The 12,160-nt window shown below is 34.3% G+C and overlaps 1 protein-coding gene across 3 annotated transcripts in view; it reads right to left on the bottom strand.

Moving 5' to 3' along the window:
- CRIM1 (cysteine rich transmembrane BMP regulator 1) overlaps nt 1–12,160 on the bottom strand; it is a 223,389-nt gene that overhangs the window by 8,603 nt on the left and 202,626 nt on the right. For all 3 annotated transcript variants that reach the window (XM_031951261.1, XM_031951263.1, XM_031951262.1), the window contains 2 exons: nt 9,587–9,781; nt 657–779 (listed from right to left, as the gene is read on the bottom strand). In XM_031951261.1, coding sequence (XP_031807121.1) covers nt 657–779; nt 9,587–9,781 — 318 coding nt within the window. The remainder of the gene's footprint in view (nt 1–656; nt 780–9,586; nt 9,782–12,160) is intronic.

The following is a 12,160-nucleotide window of genomic DNA, read 5'->3' as shown; positions in this document are numbered from 1 at the left end:
AACGTCACATACAATACTGGCAGAAAGTGGAATAACTGGAATTAGACATCACGTTCTTTGACTCTGTGGTCACAGCTAAAGAGAATGATTAAAACTTGATTATAACTTAAAATTAAAAGTTAAATAAAAATACGTCTTGACATTCATGTTCTTAAAAGGAAAAGCATTAGCTGATCACTTAACACGATGAAAAGCTAAAGAAAAAAATGTACATCAAAAACAATCAGAATGATCTGGAAAAACCTTTCATTTAACCTATTTTGCTTTTTGGCTTAGTTCCCCAGGTCCATTGCCATTGCTTAAGTATCAGAACTGATTTGGAAGGCTGTAACTTTGACCTCCTCATTTAACTTAGCTCCTCTAGTCATCTAGCTGACCTGACATTCAGTCCCAAATTGGAAGAAGGAAAAAAGAGAAGGATAAAAGAAGAGGAGGATTACATTTATTCCCCTTTGTCTCCATAACTGATAGATGCCGATTCATGAATTTCTTATCTCCTATGGTAATGGGCAATGGTAAGCAAGGGATGCTTACCTATATTTTGCATTACTAATTCTAGAAGGGTCACAATGATAATCTGAACAGTTGGAGAGGCACATGTAAAAAATGCCTTTGCCTCTGAAATACCATTTGTCTCAACCTACCCTACAACTTACCTCTGGGAAGATGGATGATGTCATTTTCACTAGGGGTAGGCCACACTGGTACCTCCAATTCATTCTCTCCATGATGATTTGTCTTCTCAATGGGGATATTGGTTGGTTCAGGTACATACATCTCTAAAAATAGAGATGCATTTCATAAGAAATGACAAAATAAGAATATGACCATTTTCTTATTTTTAAACCAACTTGGGTATTTCATTCACTGGATATTTCTTTCCTGGTATACTAAATGAAGTTCTAGTTCCTTGATTTTCTTGAATAATTAAAGAAATACCCAGGAGCCAAAGCTCATAAAATAAGATGCAAGTTCCTCCACTCTTGTACTAATGATATGCACTTTTACTTTTCAACCTCTAATTAGGAAACTGAAGATAAATTGGTTTGAAACTTAAACATTTATTCTAGATCACTAACTATAAATTTGTATTTTAGCTTGGTCATTTTTGCTATGTTTAGTTCAACTAAAATTAAAAAAAAAAAGAGGATTTTAATGATTAAAGTATCTCTCTCTGTATTTCCTACCCATTTTTCTTTCAATCTCACTGTCTCCCTTCCACCCCCAATTTCCCTGACTCTTGCCCTAAAAGGGACTGATTAGACACTTGGTATGATACTCTCAATGTAAGGTTATTCATTCAGATTATTTAATATTCTTTTCAGTTATAATCATTAATAAATTATATTTATTTATCCTAGTGATGGGAAATCTTAGTTCTCTGACTAATAGCTTTATAAAACAAAGCAAAGTTAGAAGAACAATATCATTTGTCTTAAATGCTAGATGTTTTTGAACCTTAATCTCCTGAGATTCATCTAAAATACTAAGAATTTTTCATAGGTACTGAGAATTTTTCATATAAAAAGAGATATTTTTATAGCTCTTCTTGAAGAAATTAGCAAGAATGGCTTGATACTATTAGGAAAAAAACTTGAAGCACCTCTATTATATAACAGAGTTATTTCACCTACCTTTCCCCCTAATATTTTGGTAAGTTGTTTTTACAAAAAAGCTACTCATTTGTAAGAGAACATACAAGAAAAACAAATTCAATTACTAATAGAGCTTGTTGATTGCTATTCTTGGTCCAATTTATCTACCTATTAAGTGAAGTGAGGGAAGGTTCATAGTAGAAGTCAGAGTTCTGGACCACTGGGTTAAGGATGTGAGGTAAGTACCTATTTAATCATTCATTTAGTTTTTTTTTCCAGTCATATCCAACTCTATACAAAAAGGCAAAACTATCTGGGGCAAAGGGCAAAAGCTGTTCTTTATATTGTTGTACCTTCTGCTTTGGCTTTCAGATCACGTGATTTTTAGTTTCTCAGAAAAATGATGGTTCTCAATGAATTCCTCAAAATTCCAAGAATAAAACTAGATTTTACTAAAAAAAGGTAGTTTTATTCTCCAAAGTATAAACCCAAATATAAAGGAACGGAGTGGAATAAGCACTTAGTAAAAGCCTACTATATGCCAGGTACTGTGCTAAATGCTTTTACAATTGTTACTTCATTTAATATAGCAGCAGCTTTTTCTCAAGATTAGTCCTCAGAGTAAAACAGCTATTTTATTGATTTTGTAGGATTCCCAGTAATTGTAACTGTGGTGACCATTCCCCTATTCAGCTTATGCTGCAGTTTTTCACCTCAATGCAGCACATATGACTTCTTGCTTAGTACAGTGACCATCTGGTTCCTAGCTTCAGTATCCATTACAGAAGATTAATGTTAGAATGAATCCGCAAAACCTGTCAGTATCAAAAGTAACACATCTATTCTCAAAGCCTACATAAGATTGGTCAAGTAGTTCCTTGGTGTGTGTGTGTGTGTGTGTGTGTGTGTGTGTGTGTGTGTGTGTGTTAGACAGAGAGAGGGGAGGGGGAAAGAGAGAGACAGAGAGAGAGGAGAAAGAGAAAGAGAGAGAGACAGAGACAGAGAGAGAGAAGGGGGGGGGAAGTTGGACCCTTTTCGTGGTCTAATAAAACCTGTGGATCCCTTTTCAGGGTAATGTTTTTAAATGCATAGGGTTACAAAGAAAATAAATATCAAAATATATTTTTCTAATGTTCATAAAGCACGGGCTAAGATGGTCTCCTTTTAGGAGGATATATTTTAAATTTTCAGTTGTTTTTCTGTTGTCTTCAATCCTTCATGAGTCCATATGGGGTTTTCTTGGCAAAGATAGTGATTTGCCATTGCTTTTTCCAGTTCATTTTACAGATGAGGAAACTGAACCAAGAAGGATTAAATGACTTGCCCAAGTCATTTAGCTAGTAAGAATCTGAGGCCAGGTTTGCACTCAGGAAGCAAATTCAGGTTTGCAGTCTAGACTCAACACCCTACCCACTGCACCACCTAGCTGCCCTTATAGTTTTAATAAAAGACAGATAATCAAATGATTATAGATTTAGAGCTGGAAGGGAACTGAGATCATTTACTCAAACCCTCATTTTATAAATGAAAGAATTGGGGCTAGGAAGGTCAAATGATTTGACTGAGGTGACACTAAGAAAAAGTGGCAGAGCTACAGCTCCTCTGATTGCAAATCTGCCTTCCCATTATACCATGACACTTCTTATGGTCATCCATCAAGGGTATAAAAATGCTCTTTCTACAAGGCAACTTGTTTCATAAAAAATAAAAAAACCAGAGGAATTTCTTTAGGATAAAGGTGTTCTCTTTTGTGTGTATAATTAAGAAAGAATATATGTGGTGAATGATGTTTAAATGTTTTCACCACTTATCCCTCAAGTAGACTGCACTTTATCTTTTCCACTAAAAGCTATTAAATTCATTTGTAAATAAACATATTTTTTTCACTTGAAAAAAGAACTCCTTTTCTCTTTAGACAATCTAGATTTCATACAAAACCCTCATTTATACTAAAATAGTTCAATTCAAACTCCATACCTCAAAGGAGGAATTACTTAGAGTAATGACTTCTTTTCTGATCTCTCTCCTCCAACTGCTCTTCCTTTCTATGTTTATATGCCCAGAGTCACAGAACCAGGCATATAGCAGGTACTAAATAAATACTGGTTGCTTGAATGATTGAAAGGACCTTAATTTCTATTTGCTGTTTTAGAAAGATGAGTTTCCCATTGATATTCTTCCCAAAATATTGCAATCTGAAAAACATGGAATAATGGAGAAGGCTGATCTAGAATTTGGGAAGTCCTGCATTCAAATCCTGGCTTTGTGATACAAGGCAAGTCACGTAACCTTTCAGCTAACTCTCTAATATTACAAATTTCAAAAGAGTTAAATTAGTGAAAAGAGTTTCAAAACTAGGATATGAAAATACTGGTAGAGCAACAGGTCCATATTGGGATATGTTACGTTCACAATTATCTAATAAAGAACGTAAAAATTCTAAAGACAAAAAAGTCACCAAATGGTGAAGAAATAATTGATAAATTCTAGGCAATAGTAGGGCTCAAAGAAAAAGCCCTATTTTCTCTTGTTCCATACTAGAAATAAAATAGAGCATATATTTGCTGTTCAGAATCTATTTCTAGGTCAGATTAATACAATTTCCCAAAACTAATATTATACTTTGGATAAAATAGAACATTGCAGATTTATTTTTTACCTGGGCCCAACCCTTTTCTGCAGTCAAAAACTATATACTGTTCCAAAATCTGAAACATGACATGCTCAGCAGTTGTTAGGCACACTTGCCAGAGTACATTCTAAAAAACTGGAGTGCATTTATGGAATTTCAGAGTCTAATAGTAAGGAAAGGAACTAATACCTTCTATCATCAAAAATGATCACTTCATCAGAATCATGGGAAATTATTATGAGCAGAGAAAGGATCATGCAAAGAAGTAGAAAAATTCAGAAGAATGAAAACAAACATTTTTGCTGTTTGTGTATTGGAGGAAAGGAGTATTTTACTAGAAGATAGATGAAGAAAGTAATAATTGTGGTTGCATCTAAAATCCAGCTTTTGATGAGCTGGCCATGTTCCCTTGGGCCGAGTATGTGAAGCTTTCATAGTAGAAATTGTGGAAAGATCTAGTTGGCTAGACAGAACGATACGCCAGTATCTGCGGTTTTATTTATCCTCACCCCATCCCTGTGAGGTAGAGAAGGAATAACTGTATATATTCTCATTATACAGAGAGAAATGAAGGTGTAAGAGTATGAGACCTGCTTAAGATCACACTGAGAGCTATTAATGGAGCTGGAAAGAGAAGTCAGATTTTCTAGTGTCTAGTTTTACCGGGCTGCCTCCTCCCTAGGCTTTCTGAAGGTGACATATGTTTTTTGGTTCTCATTAAATCTGAATGGCAGAAATGAGAGTGGAAAGGGACCTCAGAGGCCTTCTAAGTCAAACAAATACCTAAACCGGAATTCCCTCTACCTCTCTAATGGGAAGTTATTACCTCCATTTTATCCTGTATACATCTTGTTTGTATATGGTTGTCTACATGCTGTCTCTCCCATTAGACTGATTTCTCTGAATAAGAAACTTTCCACTTCTCCCCACCCGCCACCTTTCCGCTGTATCTCCAGCGTTTAGTACAGTGGGCACTTAATAAATGCTTGTTTACTTGTTGCCTTGACTTCAAGGGAAAGAAAGCCAGATATCTCAGGATGTAACTTACTTTATTTTAGGGCAGCTTTACTGTTAGGAAGTTTTTCCTTTAAGCCCAAACCTGGGCTTTCTGCAACTTCTATCCACTGTTATTCCCTTTGAAGCCAAATACAAGTATGGTCCTTCTTTTATATAAAAGTTCTTCAATTTTTTTTAAAGACTATACTGTCACTTGTACATTAAACTTCCCCAATTTTTTGATCAATTCCTGTATGAAATTTCCACTCCCCTTCACAATGTTCTCATTAACTTCCTTCCAAAAGAGGCATCCAGAACTGGGTCCAAATATGCCCTCAAGAGGACTGAATATGGTAGACTTAGCATTTTCTTGTACTACATATCATATGTTTTAATAAAAATCTAGAATCACCCTTTCTGACTTGGATGCCTTACTTTTGACACTTTAGATCGAACTTGCATTTCCCCAAATCCTCAGATCTCTTTCACGGGGACTCATCAGGAGATATCTCCTTCCCATAATTGTGTAGCTCACTTTTTGAACTCAAGTGCAAGATTTTATGTTTATCCACATTAAATTCCATCTTTGTAGACTTGGCCCATCATTTGAGCCTGTCGGAATCCTGTCATCTGTGTTTGCTATGCTTCTCAATTTTGTGTTACCTGTAAAGTTGAAAAACTATACCATCCATTCCTTTATCCAATTTAGTGACAAAAAACATTGAATGGCACAGCATAGAGCCATTCTGTGGATACCTCCCTTCTACATTAATACTCTTGGATAAAATGGCAGGTCACACTTTTGCAAATGACTCTTGAAAAAAGACACATTTTGTAGAGAAAATAAATTTATCCAGATAAAATAGCAAAATTCTCTTTTACTTTTACCTAATGATGGGTATAAAATAATTGCTAGCATTTTATGGTTTTCAAATATTATTTTAGTCTCACAAAAATCTTGGGAAGTAAGTATTATTGTTATTACTTCCATCTTGAAGATAAGGAAATAAGTTAAGAGAAATTAAATGAATGGCATAGGGTCACACAAGTAATATCTGAGGGTATATTTGAACTCCTGACTCTGGATCCTTTCTACTGCACAATCTAGTTGAAAGCAGCAGATTCGGGAAGTTTAAAGAACATTATCCAAGAATTAAAAAAAAAAAAGATTTGCTAGAAAGTTAATATAAAACATTTAGGGATCTATATATCTATATCTATTCAACAATATCTGAATTTTTTCAGTAAATAATTAAAATATAAATGTAACCATGCACTTTTTTGTCCCCCGCATTTTCCCCTTCCTCTCTAGACTCAATACTACCTCCCTTGTTCACATCTTATCCTTTCATGCTTGACTACTGCTAGGTCTGCCTGGTCTCCATTTTCTGTTATAATACACCATTTTTTGCACTACCATCAGATTATTTACTGAAATACCATTTTTATTATATTATTTCATTGTATATAAACCTCCAAAAGCTCTCCTCTTTAAGGTCTTCTTAATCCACTGCAATCTACAATGATATCTCCCTCTTCTGAACACAAAGCACTTACTACTGGCCACTCATTTTGTGATACTCATATACTACCTTGTGTCACTTTTTGAATTTTGACTTTTATTACCCATTAGATGATTATTTACTTCATTTTTTTGGTCTGTCTTTTCAACTACATGGTTTTGTATTTCTCTGTATTCTCTGCAGTTCACTACCTACTTTACAAAGAACAGATGTTCACAAATATTTGTTGATTTAATTTTAGGATTTAATTCTACGTGGACTGCTTAAACAACTTCAGTGTGATGGGATATGCCACATTCATAATTATCTAATAAAGGGCGTAAAAATTCTAAAGACAAAAACAGTCACCAAAATTGTGAAGAAATAATTGATAAACTCTAGACAATAGTAGAGCTCAAAGAAAAAGCCTTACTTTTCTCCTGTTCTATATTAGAAATAAAATAAATGAATTTATTAAGCATATTAATACATTAAGCTATCAAGATAAAAGCATCAAAACTTTAACTCACAGTCTTTCCTTTAAAAGGGAGATTTGTACTCTATTTCTTGCTTTCATGTCTTTATACACATTTATGTACACAAACTTGCATGTTTGTATATATGCAGATATGTATATGCAAAACATGTATACCATGTATGTGCACATGTAAATACAAATATATAGGCATATGTACATATATGTAACATGGACCTATGGCTTTAGCAGTGTTTTCATATCCTCATTTTTCAACTCTTTTGAAACTTGTAACATTAGGGAGTTAGCTGAAATGTTAAGTAACTTGTCTTGGATCACAAAGTCAGAATTTGTATGCAGGACTTCCCAAATTCGAGATCAGCCTCTATCCATTATTCCATGTCTTTCAGATTGCAATATTTGGGAAGAATATCAATGGTAAGCTCACTTTTCTAAACCAATAAAATTAAATAAAATTCTGTTGTAAAGAAATACATTATATATATTATATTATATATATACTCACATACCAATATGTATATATTCAAGGTCATATCTATGCAATGTTTATGCAGATGGCCAATTCAGCTAAAAGTTCAATTAAATTATCTGGTTCTCTTAATACCAGTTAGCAGTTTGATTAATGAAAATATACTCTTCTTTATGAACGGTTCTAGTGCATTAGACACACAGCCATAAACTGAGTCCTACTTATGATATTGAATAAGTTATCATATTCAGACACAATTAGGGAAGAAAGCTGGAAATACCAACTCCTTAGCCTGTAATTTAAGATCTTCCAAAAAAAGTTTTTTCCCTTCTAGTCTACGCACTTTAAGTCTAGACGCACTAGGTTACTAGTTATTCCTTTACAATATCCTGTATTTTCCTTACTCTATGTTTTAAGATTAACCATCCCCCATGCTTGAAATGTATAATGTATGGCTGACTGAAATACTATAGCTCTTTTCATAACCTAGCTTGGTGCTATCAGTTTTATGATGCCGCCTTTGATCTCTTCTGAAAATCTTTAGAGCAATTTTTTTTTCAGTTTTTCCTTTTATCTTATCAGATTCTACCTTGGACCATACTTGAATGAAAATGAATGAAGAAAACAATTCTTAAGCATTTACTATGTGTCCTATGCTATGTACTCCTTGTTAGCTTATAAATCTCCTTGAGAACAAGAACCATGTGGATTATTTTTCATCTTTATATCTGACTCCATACTTGTACTTTGTACTCTGTACTGTGTACTTTGACTCCATATTCGTGATTACTTACTATTCTTATAGTTTGAAAATATATATTTGTTGAAATGAACTGCTTTCTTGAATTGCTGAATGCCCTTATAATACTTAAGTGAAGGTGGTAGGATTCTTCAGTCCCTTTAATTTCTCAACAGAATCTTAGTCTGAGTCTTTACAGCTGGTATCTTTATTCTTAGCCCATGATCTCAGTCCTTGGAAAAATGGGCTGCTTGTCTACTGCCAAGGTGGTACTGGAAAGATAGATCAACCATTGAGTCTAAGATTTACAGAAAGCAAGTATGGAGCAGTAGCTGAGGAAAACCTGGTTCATATCCCAACTCTTACCAGATGACACTTGATAGCTGTGTGCCTGGGAAAGTCTGAGCCTTAGTTTGCTCATGGGGATTTGTTATGAAGCTCAAATAAGATAATGGGGGTACAGAACTTTAGAAATCACAAAGCATTATATCAATATCAAGTATTCATAAGTGAGAAATGAGAGTAGGAAAAGGAGAAGAGGCTACATTTAGGGAAAGGGAAATATGAGGAAAGAATAATGAGCAATGTGTGGGACTGTGGTGGTTGGTGACAAGTTAGTATATGAGTATGATATCTGATAAGAGGTGAAGGAGAAAGGTGTGTGTTAATATGGTAAAGCACTAAATTGAAGGGAATTGGTGGGGAAAAAACTTCATGTCAATCTCTTTAATTTGGGTCTAACTAGTTATGTGTTAAAACCCAAATCATTTTTTCTACTAGAATGTCTTTTACTGAATCTTTTGCTCATTAGGTCTGTCCAATTTTTCAAGATGGGTATCAAATAGCAAAAATGATCTTCAGCTATTCAACGTATTTTCTTCTGAAGCACAGCAACAATACTTGTTATATTATATTCCCAGGACCAGACTATTAGCTAAAGAACACAGAACCCACAAATACGGAGAATTCAGGTCTCTTATGAAATGAAACAAAAACACAACAGGTAAGTTAATGTTCAGATTTCCCCAGCATTTAGCTTTGCCCCTATGAGCAGCAAGAGAAATGTGAATACTAACAGGGATGAAACAATCTTCCTGCACTCATGCTTAAACAAAATAAAGTTAGCTTGAAAAATGGGAGAGCCTTTGTTTTGTTACCTGGACAAATTGGGCAGCAGCTTCCTTCAACATTGATGGGCTCTCTACAGGGCAGAGGTGGGCAGCTGACAGTCGAGCACAGGGTCTGGCCCTGCAAACAGTAGCAGTGAGTACAGCTGTCAATATCCCATCTTTCTTCATCTGCGTATGTTTTCCCACTGAAGTGACACACGGCCTTCTTTGGTACTGGATCTTCTATTGAAGAAAATAATACATGGATGATGTCACTTCAGATGGTAAACCATTTTATTTTGCCCCCATCATGAATTCTTGGAATATATCTACAGACTCCCTGGACATCTGTGGATCCTAGGTTAAGAACTCCTGCCTTGGAGGAAGAATAAAGCCACTGGAGATTACTGAATAGCAGTGTCAGATCTATATTTAAGGAGAAGGACCTAGCAATGCAGAGGATAGACTGGAATGGGGAGAGACTTGAGGCATAAAAACTAGGAAAATACTGAAATAATCTAAGAAAGAAAGAGGGGATTAGTGACTAAAATAAAGTGGTTGCTGTCTGAATAAAAAAAGGAATTGATATGAGAGATATTATGAAGATAGAAAGAACAAGTTTTGGCAATTGACTGGATATACAGGGTAAGGAAGAATGATAAACTGAAGATGACACAGGATTTTGAACCTGGGGGACTGAAAGAGTAATATTCAATAGAAACAAGGAAATTTGGAAGAGAAGTAGATTTGGGGGAAAAGACAATTCAACTTAAATATGTTGAGTTTAAGATGTTTCTGATATATCTATTTTGAAAAGTGATACACATACATACACATATACTTAAACATGTAATTTGAATTGAGATAATGGGATGACAATTAAGTTCATGGACATTGATGAAGCAACTAAGAGAGAGAGTCTAGAGGAAAAAAATGGCCTTTGATAGAGTCATGGGGAAAACTTATAGTCAGGAGGCATGATATGGATGAGCCAGAGACTGAGGGAACAGACAATTATAACGGAGGAAAACCAGGAGGAAGTAGTGATATGAAAACAGGAGAGATATACAGGAAGAAAAGGGGAGTCATCACTATCAACTACAGCTCAAAAAAATCAAAGATGAGACCTGAGAAAAGACCATCAGGTTTTGACAATTATTTATCATTAATAATTCTGGAGAACAGTTTCAGTAAAGTGACAAGATTTGAAGATAAGCCAGAAAGAGTTGAAGAGAGAGTGTGAGAAGAGGAATGATGATGGCTTCTTAAGGATGGAGGAGACTGGGATATATTAGAAGACAAATAGAATATGAACCAGTAGATAGATGTTGAAAAAAAGGAGAGCATAAAGAATGTACTCTACTGGAGGAGATGGAAAGGGATGAGGTCAAAGTCTGTGTAAAATAAGTACTAAATTAACTTTATAAATTAAATATTATGTGTGTGTATGCATATATTTTTGCATGCATACATATATAAATAAATCCAGTAGAGCTTATATGTATGCCTTTATTAAAAGCTTCCAATTACATTATTCCCTTTATTTGTTTAAACCAAAAGAAATAAATTTATATTTGAGTAATTTTTACTGATTTCTTCTTTCTTAACTACCTCCCCATAATGACAGTTTAAGAACAAGCAAAAGCAGTGCCATAAAAAGGACCAAGAATTGTGTAACACTAGTATGAGAAATAAAACATTTAAATAATCATTTCCTTCAACCTCACTGGGTTGGGTGCATTTTTGATATTAATAACAAAACAACCAGTATTCACCTTTATTTAAAATACTTAAAGCAAAATAAGTATTTCAGAACTTTTTTAAAGGAATAATTCATTTATAATATTTTAGAGCTCCATCATAAATTAGGTTCTCTTCTCCTCTCTCCAACTTAAAAACTTAACAACTTCTTTAGCTTTCTCAATTTTGTGTTCCTTGTCTGCTACATTTCTTTGGTCTAACTCTTTTTGCCAATTTCCCAGAATGAATGGAAGATAATTTCTCAGAGGTAATCCTCTAACACTAACTCAATTAAAAGAGATTGGGAATGATTATTATTTGTGTAGCAGTAAAGTAATAATATGAAGGAACAAAGAAATAAGAAGACTTTTTTTTGAGAAAAACTCTTACTTGCCTAGACAAAGGAAAAAATGATTCAGAGAATAGTATAGAGTAAGCAGATTATCAGAAATCTCATGCTTAGACTCATGTTTCCATAGTCTTGTCAATTTGGATGTTTAAAAACTTCATTTTACAGGTGAAGAAAATGGCAACTTGGCCCTGGTCCTGGTTAGTCATTCAGTTAACAGGTCAGAATTTGAACTAATGTCCTCTGACTTCATATCAGCCACTCTTTCCAGTGAACTACCCTGCCACAATATTCAATATGAATTAAAAGTTTTACCTTGACTTTCATTAAAGTTCATACAGAATATCACTGCACAAACCAAAGTATGTAATCTATTTTAGAGAAAGTTTTTGTGTAGTTAACATTTCTTCACAAAAGAATTTTTATGAAGCTGATTCTATAAAAATAGAACCCAAGAAGGGTTCAAGGCATGGATTAATAAATATATAATGGAGATTTGTATAATAATCCTTTTGTTGCACACTAATATTATG

This window comes from Sarcophilus harrisii, chromosome 2, assembly GCF_902635505.1.
Source record: "Sarcophilus harrisii chromosome 2, mSarHar1.11, whole genome shotgun sequence".
Lineage (NCBI taxonomy): Eukaryota > Metazoa > Chordata > Mammalia > Dasyuromorphia > Dasyuridae > Sarcophilus > Sarcophilus harrisii.
This window is presented reverse-complemented; position numbering and strand designations above follow the sequence as displayed.